The sequence below is a fragment of the Betta splendens genome, chromosome 1 (genome assembly GCF_900634795.4).
Source record: "Betta splendens chromosome 1, fBetSpl5.4, whole genome shotgun sequence".
In the NCBI taxonomy this organism is placed as follows: Eukaryota; Metazoa; Chordata; class Actinopteri; order Anabantiformes; family Osphronemidae; genus Betta; species Betta splendens.
This window is the reverse complement of record NC_040881.3, coordinates 12,673,983-12,694,261: the sequence shown is the minus strand read 5'-3', so window position 1 is coordinate 12,694,261 and position 20,279 is coordinate 12,673,983. Positions and strand designations below refer to the sequence as shown.

The 20,279-nt window shown below is 40.2% G+C and overlaps 2 protein-coding genes across 11 annotated transcripts; both read left to right on the top strand.

Annotated features, from left to right (window-relative positions):
- Window positions 1–425: 425 nt before the first annotated feature.
- gne (glucosamine (UDP-N-acetyl)-2-epimerase/N-acetylmannosamine kinase) lies at window positions 426–12,384 on the top strand. Of its 8 annotated transcripts, none has more exons than XM_029145589.3 (15): window positions 460–574; window positions 6,972–6,995; window positions 7,093–7,149; window positions 7,272–7,420; window positions 7,832–8,078; window positions 8,234–8,441; window positions 8,544–8,693; window positions 8,835–9,047; window positions 9,205–9,292; window positions 9,479–9,689; window positions 9,796–9,925; window positions 10,020–10,241; window positions 10,705–10,887; window positions 11,080–11,196; window positions 11,394–12,384. In XM_029145589.3, exons 3-15 carry the CDS (start codon window positions 7,111–7,113, stop codon window positions 11,627–11,629), a joined length of 2,193 nt encoding a protein of 730 aa, XP_029001422.1. In that variant the 5' UTR covers window positions 460–574; window positions 6,972–6,995; window positions 7,093–7,110; the 3' UTR covers window positions 11,630–12,384. The 8 variants fall into 8 exon arrangements, with proteins under 8 accessions (XP_029001416.1, XP_029001422.1, XP_029001408.1 ...); XM_029145556.3 differs by lacking the exon at window positions 460–574 and adding an exon at window positions 4,843–5,658; XM_029145583.3 differs by lacking the exon at window positions 6,972–6,995 and having other exon boundaries at window positions 426–574.
- Window positions 12,385–12,933: 549 nt separating this feature from the next.
- On the top strand, window positions 12,934–20,279 carry clta (clathrin, light chain A). 3 transcript variants are annotated; one of them, XM_029145611.3, is made up of 7 exons: window positions 12,935–13,217; window positions 13,888–13,916; window positions 14,540–14,657; window positions 14,899–15,010; window positions 16,202–16,255; window positions 17,719–17,754; window positions 19,109–20,279. In XM_029145611.3, exons 1-7 carry the CDS (start codon window positions 13,040–13,042, stop codon window positions 19,278–19,280), a joined length of 699 nt encoding a protein of 232 aa, XP_029001444.1. In that variant the 5' UTR covers window positions 12,935–13,039; the 3' UTR covers window positions 19,281–20,279. The 3 variants fall into 3 exon arrangements, with proteins under 3 accessions (XP_029001454.1, XP_029001444.1, XP_029001463.1); XM_029145621.3 differs by lacking the exon at window positions 17,719–17,754 and having other exon boundaries at window positions 12,934–13,217; XM_029145630.3 differs by lacking the exons at window positions 16,202–16,255; window positions 17,719–17,754 and having other exon boundaries at window positions 12,937–13,217.

The following is a 20,279-nucleotide window of genomic DNA, read 5'->3' as shown; positions in this document are numbered from 1 at the left end:
TGAGAGTGATGGATTGATTGTCTGTATGTGTGGAACTGTGTTGGACTGCAGGCCTGTCTAAGGTAAATCCACATCAAATGACGGCTATGATAGGATCTTTTACCGCCTGTGGCCCTTATGAGGATAAGGCAATTGAAGTGTGAGTGAGTTAGTGTTGTTAAATTAAATTCGTTTCTAAAAGATTATTTTTAATTGATGCATATTTCTGATGCAACAAACTGATTCCTGTGATTGCTCGTTTTAATTTGTCCTAATGTTTATAGTAATTGACAATAACAGACAAAGTATATTATCATATTATACTTAGTAATGAACAGTGGTGGTGCTGCAGCAGAAATACTCAATTGTGAGTGCATGTCTGGAAGTTCAAATGTTATCTGTACGATCATCTACTGGGCCTGTCTGTAGCAGCTTTGTGCTTCGCGACTCACACTTATTGTGAAGGTCGAAAGACCCACATCCGGTGTGATGCCGTGAACATCCTCGGAGCCCCGTCCTATTGTATCGGTGGCCGTTAATCTCTGAGAGCAGGAAAGAAGTAAATGTACCCAACGATGTGTCTGAAAAACTGAAGGTAACTGCCACTACGTAGTAACCCCGGCTGCGTAATAAAATGGTAATTACGGAAGGTTTGGTAACTTAAGCTAAGTGCTAGCTAGCGTTAGCTCGTGTAGTCAGTGCTTGAGAATGAGCAACGTGTCCCAAACGCGGTTCATGCGAGGATTGCGGCGCTGCCGTGGGTTCGTTTACTAGTAGATAAAGTTACACAGTGGACCAACGACGCCGAGGTTCTGATGTTACTAACGTTCGCTAACGTTAACAGGACGTTGGTTTGGTCGCGACGATGTAATAACGACAAGACGGGCCTGATGCTGCCTTCGGGTAACGGGGGTGAACTAAGAAATCAGGAAGGTGGAAAGTTGAGAAAGAAGAAACAGGTAGAAAGTTGAGCATCCGTTAAGAAACATCCGGATTAAGGAAGATGCCTTTGTGTTGTAGCCACTGAAGGAGGAGGGTATGTGAGGAGCAGCTAGTTAGCGCCCCAGCTGTTATTAAATATAACGGATTCGTTTTGTAGCTCATCTACAGTGTAAGTAATAGTAATTTAAAAGTCATTTCTACAAAACTACTAAAAAGTTGTTTTTTATAGTAATTTGTTAGCGTCAGAACTGTTCGTGATTCCACTGAGCCACAGAAGAGCAGCCAGTGGAGCCAGGTGTCTCGGTCTGTTTAGCTCTGTCAAGGGTGCATCCTGCTTCTCGTTTACAGTCGGGTTCACTATGGATGGATGGGTGGACGGATGGATGGATGGATGCTTAAACCATTATAATAGCTGGAGCGCGTGATGCCGCTCTGAGAATGACTGCCACCTGTTTTGTTATGCGTGAGCAGTATTTGCTGTTACTGCGCCGTCATCTCTGCCTTTGCTTTTCGCATTTGTCCCTGACCCCCCCACGACTCCATAACCATGCTGGCTCCTCAGGCTGTACACCCTGCTAAGTCACGAGACTACACAACTGCACAAACATTATCACAGTGAAGAGTAAACAAATCACCTCCATAATGGAGATGATATAAATTCTGGTTGTTGTTACATGTAAAACCAGTTAGGGGGGTGGGCTATTGTGCTTACACTAAATACACCGTGTTCAGTGCGATCTAATGCTTGACATCTAGTCGTCATAATGACATGTTTTGTTTGCAAAAGGCTCTGTGTCAAAACACTTAAAATACTCAGCAAAAGCTAATTTTGCCTTCAAACAACACGTCCAATCAGTCATAACACAGTGGACAGCAAAATACAAACCACTGATTATTGATCGTCATTGGAGCCTGTTGCTCTTGGTTGTCTTTGTAGTTTATGTCAAATTTACCTTGCAAAGAATTGAATCCAGATGAACAAATGCTTTGATTTATTGAATCCATGACATTTATTTTCCAAACTGTGGCTGAAAACTGAAATATTGTAAATAGTGTAAACCAAAATACAGTGAAATCTATTGGAGGATGAGACACAGCCACTGTTGATACTCAGTCTCTCCTTTAAACCTCCTCCATCCATGCTGTAAAGACCAACACAGACCTGGCACCATTTTAAGGCATAAAGACTGATTGCAAATTGAAGATTTGTGTGGAGGAGTATCAAACAGGTGCTATGGTGAGTTCATACTGGTTTTACTGGTTTCTAATAGATCGGAACAGATGGTTTCAATTGTTTTAGACAATGTAGTTTGGACTGTTTGAATGACGTCAGTGTTAGTTTTGCAAAAGGGAGGAGAAAATGTGGCAATCCAATGAGAACAGGTTTAACACATCAGTTGACTGACTAAAGATTTTAGTTTGGATATTTTCTATTCTGTTTTTTGGTTGTCATAAAGAGTTATTGAGATTAGACTGATCAACAAATGGTGCTACTGTATATCAGTTTCATATGCGTGAAAACTACAGTAATGTGGTGTGATCGAGAGCTGAGGTCTACTTCCTGAAGCCGCGCCATGTGCTGTAGTCAAGATGAACATACTCTTCATGGCTCATTGCATTTGTGTGCTTTCTTTTTATGTAGTATTTAGTTTATTGCGTTGGCCTGTGTGTGTCTGTGTCCCTTGTGAAGCAGGATCTCTCAACTACGTCAACAGTGTTTACACACGCCTCATCATTTTTACAGCCAGGTTGATATAAGGGTGCCATTCCCTCATGTCAAACACTGGCCTTCAGAACAAGTGCTAATGTGGTTAATTATGTGCTCATCACTACCTGGAAATTAAACAAACTCAGTTGTTTCTGTAATTAATTGGAAAAAACATTATAAATATTAGCAAATATTAGTGTGCAGTATGTTGTGTATCTTATTAAAGTAACAGTGTGTAGGTTCCTGATAAACAGAGAGCTCTAGTGATGGTAAAACAAGAAGCCAGAGTTCATTTTTGTGGGCTTATCTGTTTTGGTTGGTGGATGCGCACAGGTCTGGACAACTGCTGATTTTTCACGGAATGATTAACCTAAACCAAAACTCAGTGCAGACACGTATACAGACTCATTATTGAGACTGGCATGAGCCACATGATTCACTCTTTATGAAGGTCGTAAAAAGCATAGCACTTCATGCTTTAATGAACTGCCTCCACTTATTGTTGCTGTGCAACAAATGAACTATTTTGAATCTTCTAGTATAATGAGTAGAATGCAACTCTTTAAAGGGTGCACATTTGTGTTTGCCAAATAAACTTTAACAGATCTGACCATAAGCACATAGATCAGGATTATTAGATTTTTGTCAAGTGTGGCAAGTTTTTTCTCTTTATGGACAGTTACTGAATGTTTAAATCTCTCACTCATTTTTACCTCGACTTTGCATTTGATAGATGCAGAACCTATGTCACAATCTGGATTGGACCAAGGATTTTTCCAAATCATTTATGAATAAGTGAAAATGAACCAGTGTCATTAGTTTGCAATATTTGTCCTTTCACATGTAGAAGCAGAAAAATATAAAACGTTTACAGTGCCAGCTGAAGCCAGCGTAGCAGGACGTCCCATTTTTTCTATTAGCCTCCACAGCCAATCATGAGCTTCAGGCTGAATCAGCCCAGCCCTAATGTGGGCAGCCCCTTCCCCGTTCCCATGTCTGTGTCGTCCTAGCTCGTCTTTTCTCTCCTCTACTGCTGCCTCATGGCTTGTGCATGCTAGCCCCCTGCTGCTAAATGCAGCTACACTGAGGAGAGAATAGTAAAAAAAGAAAAACAGAGGACTGGAAAATAAGCAGTGCGTGATTCTCTTCTTTAGTCAAGAGGCACGAGGCTTGGAATGGAAAAGCATCTGAGGTCTTTATGCGTAAACCCTCATAACCCCCCCAGCGACTCCATAACCATGCTGGCTCCTCAGGCTGTACACCCTGCTAAGTCAGGAGACTACACAACTGCACAAACATCACAGTGAAGAGTAAACAGATCACTTCCATTATGGAGATGATAAATTCTGGTTGTTGTTACATGTGAAACCAGTTAGGGGGATGGGCTATTGTGCTTACACTAAATACACCGTGTTCAGTACGATCTATTGCTTGACCTCTAGTTGAGACTGGAAGGATTATAGACAATCATTACAGTTTTTATTGGTCGCTTTGATGCAGCCGTCCAATAAAACAACACATTCTCTTAACAGTTCACACACAGGTCTAAACAACAGCTCCAATGTCATAATGACACTTTTTGTTTGCATAAGGCTCTAACTGTGTCAACACACTTGAAATATGCAGCAAAGGCTCATTTTGCCTTCAAACAACACATCTTGCAACCATGTACATGAGCACGCCCAATCAGCCATAACACAGTTATGTATACATGTAAACCAAAATACAGTGAAATCTATTGGAGGATGAGACACAGCCACTGATGATATTCAGTCTCTCCTTTAAACCTCCTCCATCCAAGCTGTAAATACCAACACAGACCTGGCACCATTTTAAGGCATAAAGACTGATAGCAAATTGAAGATTTGTGTGGAGGACTATCAACCAGGTGCTATGGTGAGTTCATACTGGTCTTACTGGTTTCTAATAGATCGGAACAGATGTTTCCAAAGCTAAAACAATGTAGTTTGGACTGTTTAAATGACGTCAGTGTTAGTTTTGCGAAAGGGAGGAGAAAATGTGGCAATCCAATGAGAACAGGTTTAACACATCAGTTGACTGACTAAAGATTTTAGTTTGGATATTTTCTATTCTGTTTTTTGGTTGTCATAAAGAGTTATTGAGATTAGACTGATCAACAAATGGTGTTACTGTATATCAGTTTCATATGCGTGAAAGAGAGAGCTGAGATCCACTTCCTGAAGCCGCACCATGTGCTGTAGTCAGGATGAACATACTCTTCATGGCTCATTGCATTTGTGTGCTCTCTTTTTATGTAGTATTTAGTTTATTGCGTTGGCCTGTGTGTGTCTGTGTCCCTTGTGAAGCAGGATCTCTCAACTACGTCAACAGTGTTTACACACGCCTCATCATTTTTACAGCCAGGTTGATATAAGGGTGCCATTCCCTCATGTCAAACACTTGCCTTCAGAACAAGTGCTAATGTGGTTAATTATGTGCTCATCACTACCTGGAAATTAAACAAACTCAGTTGTTTCTGTAATTAATTGGAAAAAACATTATAAATGTTAGCAAATATTAGTGTGCAGTGTCTTGTGTATCTTATTAAAATAACAGTGTGTAGGTTCCTGATAAACAGAGAGCTCTAGTGATGGTGAAACAAGAAGATTGGACCAAGGATTTTTTGTCCTTTTACATGTAGAAGCAGAAAAATATAAAACATTTACAGTGCCAGCTGAAGCCAGCGTAGCAGGACGTCCCCTTTTTTCTATTAGCCTCCACAGCCAATCATGAGCTTCAGGCTGAATCAGCCCAGCCCTAATGTGGGCAGCCCCTTCCCCGTTCCCATGTCTGTGACGCTCTAGCTCGTCTTTTCTCTCTTCTACTGCTGCCTGATGGCTTGTGCATGCTAGCCCCCTGCTGCTAAATGCAGCTACACTGAGGAGAGAATAATAAAAAAAGAAAAACAGAGGACTGGAAAATAAGCAGTGCGTGATTCTCTTCTTTAGTCAAGAGGCACAAGGTTTGGAATGGAAAAGCATCCGTGGTCTTTATGCGTAAACCCTCATGTGAGTGACAGCCGTTTCCTCTTTCCACCATCAATTCTTTGTGTCATGACTCCTTTCTTTCTCTCTGCCACCTTTTTTGTTATGCGTGAGCAGTGTCTGGCGTTACTGCGCCGTCATCTCTGCCTTTGCTTTTCGCATGTGTCCCTCCCCACCTCCCTCCCTCCCCTTCCATGATGCTGACTGCTGATGCTGTCTTGTGATGCTTCAGTAGACACCACAGTGTAATGAATGAGACTCGGGCTAAATGACAGGAGTTCTCCGAATCCTGTCTGTGTGTGTGACCTGGCACAAGTGCTGTCATTAGCCAAACCAGACAAACGATGAAGTGAACGCTGCCTCTGCTGCTGCAGCATGTTCAGCTGTTGCTAGTTCTGTACGCTGGCATCACGTGGACCTGGTACAACCATTTAAAAAACAGCATTCTCACATTCTACATTATCTTTATAGATTTACTGTGTTGTACTTATGCAACACTGTGTTACTGTGTTTGAGGCGTTACCCAAAACGTTGATAACCCTCTACCTTATGCATGCTTTCTTTCTTTTTTAAAAGACACGTCCCCTTAAATTTAGATTTTGTTTCTTTTTGTGGGGGGAGTCAGCTGGATGCACAAAATAAGATAAATCATTATGATGCACAATAGACTCTGGAAACAACAATATATTGTCCAAGACTGTAATGACAGCTTTTTTACAATGTGTTTAGAAGGGTGGATTGTGTTAAGTGGTGGATCCAACTGTGGAAATCATGGTGGAATTTAACAGCCACACTGGGAACCATGTTTTTTTTAATCATTGTTTGTTCATTCTGATGTCAATGACCTCTTCTTACTATTGCAACGAGCCTAAACAAGTGAACTCTAACTCAGTCAGTGACTAAACTTAACCTTGGAATTTGTTAAATTCCAAACACTCAATCTGCTCCGGAATTTTAGGTCCCTGTGATTTAAACCACTTTAGTTTAAATGGTTCTTGGAATGTCACCTGATGATTTAGTACATATTTTAAATACACCAACCACACAGTCAGTGTTACAGACAAAGTAAAACGAAATATGGTAGAACCAGATTTACACAACTATCTCATACTGAGAATACTGTACATGAATCCTAATTTCATTGCCTGAAGGAGAACAATCAGGCAAGTTACACTCACTGGAGTGAAAAAGATCAGTATTCTCCTATCATGTGTGTCATTTGCGTTGCCGTTAATAGCACTGCCTTACAGCATTATCGAAAACCCTGTCTGATGTGTGTTCTTTGTGTAAAATACAAAACATTTTTAGTAGAGTTTTGTTGTGTTTTCATGCTTCAGAGTCTGAGTATTTGGAAGGCCAAAGTGAGTATCACCTTTGGGCGCGTTTGTGTTGACATTATAGATAGTGTTTCTTGACTACTTTTTTCCAGCTCTGACTCTGTGTTGTTATGTTTTTCAGAAGCTTTACTATCTGAGAATGCAGGGGAACAGAGAAAAGATGGAAGGACAGAATCAGGTACAGTAACATGGGACCTTCTACAGAAGCTTTACAAAAAATGACTTTAGCATGTTTGTGTGATTTGAACATTAGATTCTAATGGTTTACCTGTGTGTTGGGTATGCCTACTTTTGATTTAGTGTAAGAAGAAACTGAGAGTGTGTGTTGCAACATGCAACAGAGCAGACTACTCCAAGCTGGCCCCCATCATGTTTGGGATCAAATCTCACCCTGATGAGTTTGAACTGGAAGTTGTGGTGCTGGGCTCACATCTTATTGATGATTATGGGTAAGACTATTTCACAACTTGCTTCTTGAAAATGCTAATGAACAGTTTCACAACAGTACACAAATTTATTTCTCAGAAGTTGTTGGAGTGACATCAAAATGCATTACATTACATACCTTTAGCACTAATTGTGCTAGGACTTGCAAATGATCTGGATACAACCACCTCTGTCTTCTCTGGGGTTCCCAGTATTTTTATACACCATCTCATCATTATAGAGTTTAGGTTCAGCAAATGATTACGCTTTCAGATCTTATCCCTATTGGTAGAATTAGATGCTTTCCTATTTAACGTTTCCCTAACAGAAACGAGCGGATGGCGGGATGGAGGCAATACTTAAACACTAAACTGAAACAAAAAAAATCATCAAGTCTTACGTTTAATTTCTTTTGTGTGTGTCCCGTTCAATAGGAACACATTTCGTATGATCGAGCAGGATGACTTTGACATTGGTTCCAAGCTTCACACCATTGTGAGAGGTGAAGATGAGGCAGCTATGGTGGAGAGTGTTGGGCTGGCACTGGTGAAACTCCCTGATGTTCTACAGAGGCTACGTCCTGACATCTTGGTGGTCCATGGTGACCGGTTTGATGCATTAGCGCTGGCCACTGCTGCAGCGCTGATGAACATTAGAATATTACATTTGGAGGGAGGAGAGGTGAGAAGGCACATTTGTTAAGTTATGTCTGCTTCAGAAACAGAAAACTGTTTCTATAAAAACAGACCCATCAAAAAGATAGGTCATATTAATTTCTCTGAGAGACCTGTTACAAGATGACAGTAACCAACATTCTCCCTTATGCCTTTTCCCAGGTGAGTGGTACGATTGATGACTCAATCCGCCACGCCATTAGCAAACTGGCTCATTACCACGCCTGCTGCACTCGCAGGGCAGAGCAGCATCTCATTGCCATGTGTGAGGACCACTCTCGCATCTTGTTGGCGGGATGCCCTTCATATGATAAGCTGCTGTCGACTCATCACAGAGACGACCACATGGATATTATTAAGAGCTGGCTAGGTATGCAGGGGTGGATGCGAAAATGGTGCAATGATATATATTGAGAGATATTGGTATGTTTGTACCATAGGTGATGTGAGCGACTTGGTATTCATTTTGCAGGTGACGTGAAGGAGCATGATTATATTGTGGCTTTGCAGCATCCTGTCACTACAGACATCCAGCACTCAATTAAGATCTATGGACTGATGCTGGATGCCCTGCTCTCCTTCAAGAAGAGAACCCTCATCCTCTTTCCTAACATCGATGCTGGTTAGTTTCATCTACTGATGCCTTGACTTGTAATTGTCTTGTCCAAGTAGACCCTTGTTTACTGAAGTTATCTACTTTAAATTAGTTGCAGGAATAATTTAGCACTTGCATCATTTGACCTGCATCTTCTGTTGTAAACAGGAAGTAAAGAGATGGTGCGGGTGATGCGGAAAAAGGGCATCGAGCAGAATCCCAACTTTCGAGCAGTGAAGCACATTCCCTTTGAACAATTCATTCAGCTAGTCTGCCACGCTGGTTGTATGATCGGAAACAGCAGTTGTGGAGTGCGAGAAGCTGGAGCCTTCGGCACGCCTGTCATTAACTTGGGAACAAGACAAACTGGGAGAGAGACAGGTGGAGTGGACCAAAACACACACACAAAGAAAAACTGAAAGTTATAAATAATTATGTTAGCAAGAAAAAAAATGCAAAATTGACAAGATTAGTGTTGTCATATTACGATTCAATCTATCATTAACATATATACTTATGGCATGTTTGTCTCTGCTAGGTGAAAACGTTCTCCATGTGAGAGATGCAGACACACATAACAAGATCTACCATGCTCTGGAGCTGCAGTTTGGAAAGAGATACCCCTGGTATGACTAGCGTACTGCCTGTGGTCATGCTTTTCCTTATTGATCAAACACTTATTATCACTTTCGTCTGGACTGGATCACTGTAGCACCTCCACCACCCATACCACCTGTGTGACTTAGTTATCTTATTATTTATTAAAAGCAGGTAAATTATTTTGCCTTTGATGTGTTTCTGTTTTCATTCAGCTCTAAAATATATGGTGATGGCAGTGCAGTGCCCCGTATTCTCAAATTCCTGCGCACCATTGACCTTGACGAGCCTCTCCAGAAGACCTTCTGTTTCCCACCAGTGAAAGAATGCATTTCCCAGGACATCGATCATATCCTGGAGACTCAGAGTGCTCTGTCTGTTGACCTGGGAGGGACCAACCTCAGAGTTGCCATTGTTTGCATGAGGGTAAGCATTAATATTTCTTTTACATCAATGTAATCTGTACATAACCAAACCCTGTGTGCCTTTTGTCCTCGACCAATCTCTTGCTTTTATTATTTTCTCTTTGAAGGGTAAAATAGTTAATAAATACACTAAACCTAATCCAAAGACTTTTGAGGCAAGGATGGAACTTATATTGGAGATGTGTCGCGAGGCAATGCAATACGCTGTTCACAACAACTGTAGGATACTTGGTGTTGGTAAGCAGACACTAAAAATACTAATTAAAACAGTGATGGTTATAATTCTCTTCTTCTCTAATAGCTCTGCTAAAATGTGTCCTCATCCTGTCAGGTGTGTCCACGGGGGGACGTGTCAACCCACAAGAAGGTATAGTCCTGCACTCAACAAAGCTGATCCAAGAATGGTCTTCGGTGGACCTGAGGACGCCCATCTCTGATGCCCTGCACTTACCGGTCTGGGTGGACAACGATGGAAACTGTGCGGCGTTGGCTGAGAAGAAATTTGGTCACGGCAAGGGAGTTGAGAACTTTGTCACTGTCATCACAGGCACAGGTAAGGAGTCAGTCCAATCCAATAATAATTATAATAATAATAATAATATGTCCAATATCATGTATGTTAAACAAACGTGTGGAGGGCAGATTGATCAAACCTTGGCAACATGATTTATCTACCTGCAGTAGAACCATTGTCTATATTTATCAATACATAAATACAGCCGATAAATATTCCTATAAGCTATACAGGAAGGTTTTTCCTGAAACATATTTAGGCAATAATAACAAGACATTTTTCTAATTCCTCCATTCAGTTTTTTTTATATTTTAGGAAGAATAAATAGGATCATAATAATTTAAATGTGCTGATTGTAATACACCCAAGTTGAAACAAACCAGCCTCAATTGTGCAGTGTTATTTGAAAGTAATCTATGAACTGTTCATGAAAATAAGTGTATTTAATGACGTTGAATTACACAGACATGACTACAAGTAAATATCTGGTCTATGTGTGCAGGTATTGGAGGTGGCATTATCCATCATAATGAGCTGGTCCATGGCAGTACTTTCTGTGCTGCAGAGCTGGGTCACATCATGGTTTCTTTAGAAGGCCCTGAGTGCTCGTGTGGCAGTCGTGGATGCATAGAGGCCTATGCATCTGGCATGGCCCTACAGAAAGAGGCCAAAAGGCTGCACGACGGTGTGTGTTTGCATAATTTCAAATCATGTGCTGGGTACTGGGTACATATACTTACTGACTTTGGTAGAACTTACGTTATTACGAACTTATGTTAATAAAGCTTTAATTCCTGTTGTCTTTATTGTCATTATATATTCTGACAGTAGCCTTCCATTTATATACTTTTTTATAACATTTGACTGTGCTTTTTAGAGGACCTGCTGAAGGTGGAGGGAATGGACATGAAGCTTTCAGAGCCAATCACTGCTGCCCATCTCATCAATGCAGCCAAACTAGGGAATCCCAAAGCTAATGCTGTTCTAAACAAAGGTCAGTCTCAGCATGACACATAGCGATGCAATTTGAATATCTGCAGGCTGCACCAAAATCAAAACTGCATATAAACCAAAAGTATGGAAACCTGTTACTTAAAGAAACCCTTTTCTGTCCTTCATAGTTCATACATCTCTGGTCATATAGTTTCATTATCAAAATTTATTTCTATCTCTTTTTTGCTTCCTGTCCAGCTGCAACAGCGCTTGGTGTGGGCATCATCAACATCCTCCACATAGTGAACCCTTCACTGGTGATTCTGTCCGGCGTTTTGGCATCTTACTACCAGGCCCCAGTGCAGCACACCATCTCAGAAAGAGCCCTCTTCTCTGTTCAGAGCATCAAAGTGGTGACATCCGATTTGGAAGAACCAGCATTACTTGGAGCTGCTAGCATGGTGTTAGACTATGAAACCAGAAGGATATACTGAGTCCTGATTTACTGAAGATCTTCAATAAATTATCATATTTTAGCTACTACAGCTGGGAAAATGAAGAACCTCCCACTTTTTATTAAAACACTACAGTTTGATGAAGTTTGATGAAGCCCAGAAAATTTGAGTAAACTGCAAAGACATCCTTGAGACAAAAACGACCTCTACTGGGATTTCTGTCTCTGATTGGTAGTATGATATTAATGCAAAAACAGGACTTGTTTCAGATGTGACCAAAGTATTACTGAAACTCGTTCTTGTAGCTACTTTTCTAGTCTTTCCTAAACACTTGCTTTTTCTCTTTTCTGTAAATCTTGTAATGTGTTTTATTTGTAATCTGGATACAAGACATACTGTCAAGTTTCTACATTTCCGGGCTATTATTTAATTATTTAAGGTAACAACTGTCTTGGTAAACTTAATGATCCTGAAAATGTTTATTTTATGCATTGGTTATTATAATATCCAAGGAAAATTATATTGGGTTTTATGTTTTGAAACAATAATAATGAGGTAACTTTTTACTTTAATTGCTGCTGCAATATGAAGGTTTTGCCTTTCTTACAGACCTTAGAGATGTACATTGACTTTAAAGTAATTTTTCTTCATGCCTTCTGAACATGTATTTTGTTTCTAAGCTATCTACATGGTTTGTATGTTCTGTTACATATTGTATTGTTTATTACATGCAATGTTGACATTATTGGTTCATGTTGGTCCAAATAAACTAAATGCATGTGTCATAAGAATTACTGAAGCTTCAACAGAGCAGTTATGCAGTTTATGACCAGATTTTCAGTCCAGAATTACAGGCTTGTTAAAATAAATTCACCTATTCGGATGCAATTTCAAAGCAGCATCTTACAGTAATTTAAGCTGAGTAAGTGTAACTTGTCACTCTATCCCTTTGTGATTGTGTTGTCTGTTAATAATTAACCATGATGACTTGTTCCTGGGGTGGACACAGCAACTCTTCCCGGGGTGGCAGAGAGGAAACCAAAACGGGACTAGATTTTGTCAAAAGGTGTGTTGAAAGTGGAGATGGTGGACAGAGTGTCCTAAATGAGACATTAAACTGAATATTATATCACATTAAGAATTGTGTTCTAATAGCGGACTGCGGTTTTTCTAACGTCTTCTCTCTGGGCACGTAGCAGATCACGAGAATTTGTTGCAATAATGTTCGGCTATTTGATTGGAGCGATTTTGAAGCAAGTGTTGAGACATTGGTTCTTGGTACTGTCAGTCAACCAATGCTGATTTGTGATTGGCTGTAGATCCGCTTCCGCCTCTCCAGTGCTCACCGTTTTTTCTAACGTCCTTCTTCCCGTTGAGCTAATCGGCTTCGGTCAACGGCTACACCTGCTCACAATTTTTAACATTTATCGTCTCACAAGTTAACAAAACATGGAAGACTTTGACATGCTGAACGCACCGGTCGCTGGAAACGGTGTCGGCTCAGATGAGGACCCAGCTGCTGCCTTCTTGGCCCAGCAGGAGAGCGAAATCGCTGGCATTGAAAACGACGAAGGCTTCAGCATTCTGGACAGTGGAGAGGTCCCCTCTTCGCTGGTGGACTCCAACGGTGGGTGACCGCTGCAGTCACACGGGCACAGTCTGTCCCCCTTTAGCGTTTAAACGGTGTCCGCCGTAATTGATTTTTGCTGTTATCGTGTGGTTATATGTTTGAATTGAAAAAAGATTTCCGTTAAATGTCCCAATGCCAGCTTGCTAACGTTATCTTAGCTAGCATGTAAGCCAAGTATGATGAGCTAGCGTTAATAATAACCACTATTTACGTTGTGCAAAGACAAAAAAAGGCGAACGCGTAACATGAACCCTGAGAATAAGCTTTTAAAGTTTGTTGTGTGAAGCGACACCGTCTCAGGTCAGCTTTTTATCTAATGAATGTCACTGCTCTGCGCTAGCTGTTAGCCGTGTCATTCATTCGTTAACGCTACTTAACGTCAGTTCTTCCCAGCATTAGCATGTTTCTGGCTGTAGTGCTCGCTACCATAATGCATAGCCACTACATAAAATGCTGAAACATAATGACCTTTGGCCAAGACTGTCTCATTTCCGTGAAGCTGCAGCTGCATAGTGATTTAGCAATTGTAGTTGGTCAGAAATGCTGACATGGCATATTATGAAATATGTTTGTATGGATCGTATAGAATATGAACATGAGTGTGGATCCTGCTTTTGTTTTTTAATTGTCGTCTAATTTCTAACTGTCGAACTTGTGTCTCTTTTAGATGGCACTGTCAACGGAGACCTTCACGGGGTAACATTTTCTTTTAAGAATTTTGCACTTTTGGAGTGATAATAAATGACTATGAGTACTTTAACAACGCCCTACTCAAACCTCTGATCAGTAAGTGTAGAGCATTAGCTCAATGTCTCTTGAGTGTTGTGTGTTTGGCTCTGCTGACTCTGCAGAGGATTTTTGGCAGGAGACTCAAGTCCCTGGTGATGATGGTAATGGGCCAAACGTCACTAAACTGTTATAATTTTTTAAATGCTGCAACATTAGACAACAAATATGTGCCAGGTGAAACGTGCCAACCTTTAATAGATTGAAAGTGCTCATATTGAACTTAGATTGAGCATTGAAAAGGTGTTCTTGCATAACTGCATGAAGAGTTTGGAATGTCTGACTGTTTCTGTCCAGCTTCCTCTTCCTATGCTGTCATTGCAGTATTGCTGCCTTTTGCACAGTCAGGATTCCTTTTTGATAGTAGAGAAGCTGAGGCGATAAAAGCCAAATGGGGGTCCGATTTGGTTTTATTACAGCCAGCCACTGGCTGTATTTTATTTACAATTAAATAATTATAATTTCTTTATTGATTATTTATTGATTTTATAATTAAACCAGTGTTTCATCATTTTTTTTCTTTTGTTTCCCAGGAAAGCAATGGTCCATCAGATGCTTATGCAGCAATTTCCAATGCAGACCGACTGCAGGCTGAACCAGAAAGTCTACGCAAGTGGAGAGAAGAGCAAAGAGAGAGACTGGAGGTTCTAGGTAAGCTGAGTAGATGCTTGTTTACTAAAACAGGAAAGAACCCATTGTTCTAGGAGATCTATGATGAGTTCTCGAGTTTCAAATGTAATGTTAAGCCTCTATGTGAATATCATTTAAGCACCCTCATGTTAAGGTTCTCTCCCAAACTAAACTACAATCAGTACTTCTGTAATTTGTGCTTTTTATTGAATGTTTGACATTTTATTGCTGCTAACTTTGCTTCACCTGACAACGTCCATAGATGCCAACTCTCGCAAGCAGGAGACTGAGTGGAAGGAGAAGGCAAAGGTGGAGCTGGAGGAGTGGCACACCAGACAGAATGAGCAGCTGGAAAAAACCAAAACTAATAACAGGTACTGGCTTCGTGGAGGGAAGTGTGTGCCGACTTGATGGGGTCCCAAAACTGATGCAAGAGCATCTGATGGTTTTTACTTGAAAAACATTAATGAAAGTTAACTTAAAGTCTATGTACAAAACACTGCAATATGATACATTTAATATTTATGCAACAGATCTGGCCTTAAGACTATAATGGCTCACTTAAGCTTTTCTAAGTGTGCAGGTGAACTCAGAACAATGACTAACAACTTTGTCCAAAAGAAAATAATCAGAGAAACAAATTTCAGTTTTTCTAACAAGGCCATTGTAATTTAAACTTTCTTACAAATTCAGAATCCCATGTTGTAAATTATGTTGAATGTGTTTCTTTAATTTTCAAGTATTAAATTAGTCAGTTACTTTTGACTAAGTGAGAATAAGCACTTTTCAACGGATGTATAATAACTCATGGCCTTACATGGTGGACATGTTTATGTCTTTGCCCAGCCACTATGTCATCATTTTGTGGCAGTGGTAGGCAGATATTTTCTCAGCTCTTCTCTGTAACACATCCCTGTTTCTCTATTAATTATAGAGTAGCAGCAGCCTCTACTCAGTGTTAATCCGGCTCCTCTGTGTTTGTTGGTGGCAAACCCTGGTCCTCCAGAGCTACAATGGTTTCCCACTCCCCCTGCTGATCACTCTGATCAGGTGTGTCAGTTAGCTGCCGATTGACTGAACGATTGACTGAACACACCTGGTCAAGGTGATCAGTATTAGCTGGAACAGGAGAGTTAGAAAAACAGCGGGTCTGTGGCTCCTGAGGACCAGGGTTGGCCACCCCTGCACTATACTCTCATTTCTTTCATGTAAACAATTATTTCTAATGTCAATTAATCACATGGAATCACAAAACTAAGTCCTCCCAGTTTCCAGAGAGGAAAGTTACATTAAAAAGCTATGTTTTCATGACCACCAGTCAAAGAAAACCTACTTAGTTCTTGCTTTAAAAAAAAAAAGATCTGTTGTTTTGCCATTAAGTATTCCTTTCTAGGAACCTGGGCCTCTGATTATATACTTGGTACTACACTGCTACTATACTATATACTATGTCTGTGTGTGTGGTAACCTGTAATGCTTGTGTTCATCTACCTCTCCCTTTTACTGCTGTCTCTCTTCTTTTCTGCCTTCTTGCTGCTCTGTTGTTGCGGCGGATGTTTGTCCAGGGTGCTGGACGAAGACTTCTACAAACAGCCCTTCTCTGAGCTCATTGGTTATGTGTATGTTGCTCCAACTAACATCCTCCCTTTCTTTTTATTTGCTCATGTTGTCCCCATTTTCACCAAATCCAACCCTTTGATATCATATTCATCTTACCTGTTCTTGCATTAGTCACCACCTTGTAGTTGAACGTGTGGTATTTTTATTTATTTTATAATTATATTTTGAAGAAATCTTTGGAGTAAACACTGTCATCCATGTGTCTGCATGTCAACTGTGGGTGGATGCCTGTGTATTTCAGTAGTGAACGACCGCATGACATGACTGCAAACTCCCTAAACACGCACATGAGTTAAATTAATAAGTTTGAGTCATAACTGTGCCTGTTTTTGATTATTCATCTGTCATCAATACTTTTACACTATTGCCCTTCAACTCAATTCAGCAAAATATGTTGCAGATACATTTCATTAATTTCTAACACTTTACAGTTGCTCAAATTTACCCAAAGAGTTTCATGGTATACTTTTTATATTTGTGATTTTATCCAAATAGAATTATTTTGTAGGAGTATGAGCTTTAAGTTATGTTTGAAGCACTTCAGCTCAGCAAATGTGGTGTTTAAGTATCCACTTTTTTGAATCTAGAAGTTTTCTAATAACACAAACTCATAAACCTAAGGGTCATGGGCACAATAGGACACACAACATGCTCAGAAATCTTTAACATTCTGTTTAAGTTTGAAGAACGTATAGATTTTTTTTTCATTGACACTAAAGAAATTGGATTTTTTTTCTTGGCACCACCTTTCTTGACTTTGATACACAGCTGCTTCAAACTAAACTGTGTTCATGCTTTTCCCTTTTAGTGTTAGTTGCTATGTACTGAAGCTACTGCTCTCCTTTAGGATGACGTGCTAAATGCCTAGCTAGCTATTCAATATTCTTATCTGTGCAGCCTTTGTGTTGGCTTTCAAATAACTTTGGGGAAGTATGATACCCTGTTTTAAGCCACACACCTTGCTCACTAGCTTTGCCGTTTAAGGCCTTAAAACTTGCAATAAGAACACATTTCAGAGATGTGTCACTTCCCACACAGCAGTTGAAAATGCAAATGCCTTGAAATAATTGGTGTTAATGTTTTGATTTTTGATCTCTCTCATTGCATCATGCTTATTTAGGTATGATTATGATTCATGTGGAAACACCTTTTTATAAGTTGTAGACTTGGATGATCCCAAGACTGTTGTGTTTACCAGAATGAAACAGAGTTTGAGTTTGAAGTTGAGGTAAACGTAGCAACACTAACTCAACCAAAGGCTGCACACTTACTTGTTTGTAGAACATGTTTTTAAAACAAATACAGAAATCTGAAAATGATTGTTTTTTTGCATGCTGGCTTTCAACATCTGCGTTTGGCTCATTTTTGTTGTCTTTGATTTTGCCCCCTCCCCCTCTCTCTTCTAAATTCTGACTTGTGAAACTGTTTCTCCTTGTTTTCTTTTCCTATGCACCTTTTAAAGCACACACATTAACCATCCTTGCTACCGTCTAGACCAGTTAAGTAAAAATATAAAACCCCAGATCCTCCAAATACTTATTTTTTGACTGGGGCCCAGATGCTGTGTATGTGTGTGCGTGCGTGCGTGCGTGTCACAGATGTCAGTTTCTTAGCCCAGTTGTCTCCACTGCCTAGGTAGGGGTTTGGGGGTAGTGTCCCTACTGTGATGTCATCTTTCTAGTCCCTTGTGTATTTGTAAATGGTTGTGACAGTGATTTTTCATTGGCCTTTCATCCCCCATTTTGCTTTTTGCTTTGTGTTTTAGTTGCACAGTAGTTACCTCTGTTTAGTTGTTGTGTACAGGAGGGGTGGGTATAGACCTTTTTAAGTAGAAGTATGTTTTGGCAGTGGAATAATTATTGTTTGTGGGTTGGATGTGATGGGGTTTTTTTTAATGTTGTTTAGCCAAAAACTGTGGCTTGCATCTCGGTGTATTGTGGCAGTGGCACTGATCCATTTTAGTTTATTCATTTCTTTAATCACATTAATGTTTTTACCTAGAAAATGTGATAATGTTCGGTTTTGATTAAAAACAACTCACCAAGTTTTAAAATGGTCTTCACCAAGGAAATTCTATTTAATTGGTTCCACAATTAGGATCCATGCAGTCAAAATAAACATTGTTTTTCATACCAGCCTGCTTTTTAGCTGCAGCAAAATGCATGGCCAAGGCCTAGTAATGCTTTTTGTTCTTTTTAGGCTTGGTTAAAAAACATGCCCTGCTATAAGTATCTTGTAATGAAGGGCCGAGTATACAGATGATCTAATCATCCCTATACTTGGCTCTTTCAGAGGAAAGACCATGATCTACGCCGGCAGCTCCAGGGCAGGGATGAGGGCATCCTGTATTTTTAACCAAGCGTACATGCTTATCTGACCTTACGTATATATATTTTTTTCTTGAGTTTAATTTTATATTTCACACCGGTGGACCGTTTTCTTAAGTTGTGTATAGAATTGCACAACCCTAATGTGACGTGTAAGAGTTGGGGGCATGCCACAGCTAATAAATCTGTCGTAGCTTGTTTGTTTTGTGGGCTTAAAGACCGATGGACATCCGCTTCTGTGTTGTGATTAAATTGTCCTGTTCTGAGGGAGACTCTGCTGAACCTAAGGGAGGAAATTAAAGAGGCATTATTTTTTAATGCTAAACAGATGCATGTTTTCCTCAAATCTTGGTGTCAGACTGAAATTTAAACTAAAATGGTTCTAGCAAATCGAAGAAAAGTCTTAGCTGATAATGTCACAATCCTGGTAGAAATCTCAGAGGACTTCCTCAGGACTCTAAGGGTGTCCTAACTTCCCCTCAACTGACGGGTTTCTGTTCTGCATTTTTTCCTTTTTACGCCTAGGGCGGCTGAGGAGGCCATGATTTCAGATCTAGATGAGAACAACCCTGGTACAGAGTGGGAGCGGGTGGCTCGGCTCTGTGACTTCAACCCCAAGTCCAGCAAGCAAGCCAAAGACGTGTCCCGCATGCGCTCCGTCCTCATCTCCTTGAAGCAGTCCCCGCTTGTCCGCTAGACCTCCGAAGCTGTTGAGGACATCATTCCAAATGATCCCGCCACCACACACCCCAACCAACTGAACGATGTCCCATAGTCTGTATTCTGAAGACAAGGACTTACATCCCTTATGTCCACGTATTTGCCTTCCACATTAGATTTTCTTTCCTCTCTCCCAGTGAAAGGATATAGCCAGTGGTCTCATCCCCTACCATCTCGTCTTTGCAGGGCCCTAGAGAATATCTTTAAATCACCAGCTCGCTGATAGGATGTTGTCTGTGTGCACCTTTTCCACAGACCAATCAAAAGCTTGTAATTCCTTTTTGCTGTTTAATGAATCAAGGTGAAGGCCAGATACTTCTACATCAGTTTATGTTAATTCTGAGGAGTTGGGACACTAAAAGGGAAGGGTTGATATTTGTTTGGGCCTTCAGCTACACTACACTCGGCTTCACACAGCCACCAAACAATGTCATTCCCACAATGCTGTATGCTAACCTAATCTGAGTCTTGATTTATAGGGTTCATGTTCAAATGTTTGGATTTATCTTTTTGGCTCTATCACATCACCTCATGTTTTCCCTCAATACAGAACATTATAATAAAATTTTCTTTGACTTTATTCAGTTTTTTTTAAGGACCAAACTTTAGCGTGCTTACTTAAACTCTGTGTGTGTGTGTGTGTGTGTGTGTGAGAGAGATTTTGTGTTAAAATTTCCAATCTATGCATTTCCTTTTTGAACAACGCCTCCTCTCCAATTAGGAACTGAGTAAAGTGCAGTCATTACAGTACTTGTGGCCGGTTAGTAGATTTAAACCTCAACGGTGTGTGTGTGTGTGTGTATCTACTCTATGCGTGTTTCTATGTACAGATACAGAAGCAAATATATATACAGTATATAAAACATCTATGTCAGTGAAGTTAGAAAATTATAATGTTAATGAGACATTAGACATTTGTTGCTTGACCATGCCTACTCATTGTCCCTTTTGATTACAGTAAAAAAATGACTGAAAA

Coding starts and splice junctions, on each gene's coding strand:
- gne (XM_029145548.3), top strand. CDS start 6,843: ATGTGTGTCATTTGCGTTGCCGTTAATAGCACTGCCTTACAGCATTAT. Junction 6,996..7,092: donor TGAGTATTTGGAAGGCCAAA/GTGAGTATCACC, acceptor TATGTTTTTCAG/AAGCTTTACTATCTGAGAAT. Junction 7,421..7,831: donor CATCTTATTGATGATTATGG/GTAAGACTATTT, acceptor CCCGTTCAATAG/GAACACATTTCGTATGATCG.
- clta (XM_029145611.3), top strand. CDS start 13,040: ATGGAAGACTTTGACATGCTGAACGCACCGGTCGCTGGAAACGGTGTC. Junction 13,218..13,887: donor TTCGCTGGTGGACTCCAACG/GTGGGTGACCGC, acceptor TGTCTCTTTTAG/ATGGCACTGTCAACGGAGAC. Junction 13,917..14,539: donor TCAACGGAGACCTTCACGGG/GTAACATTTTCT, acceptor TTTGTTTCCCAG/GAAAGCAATGGTCCATCAGA.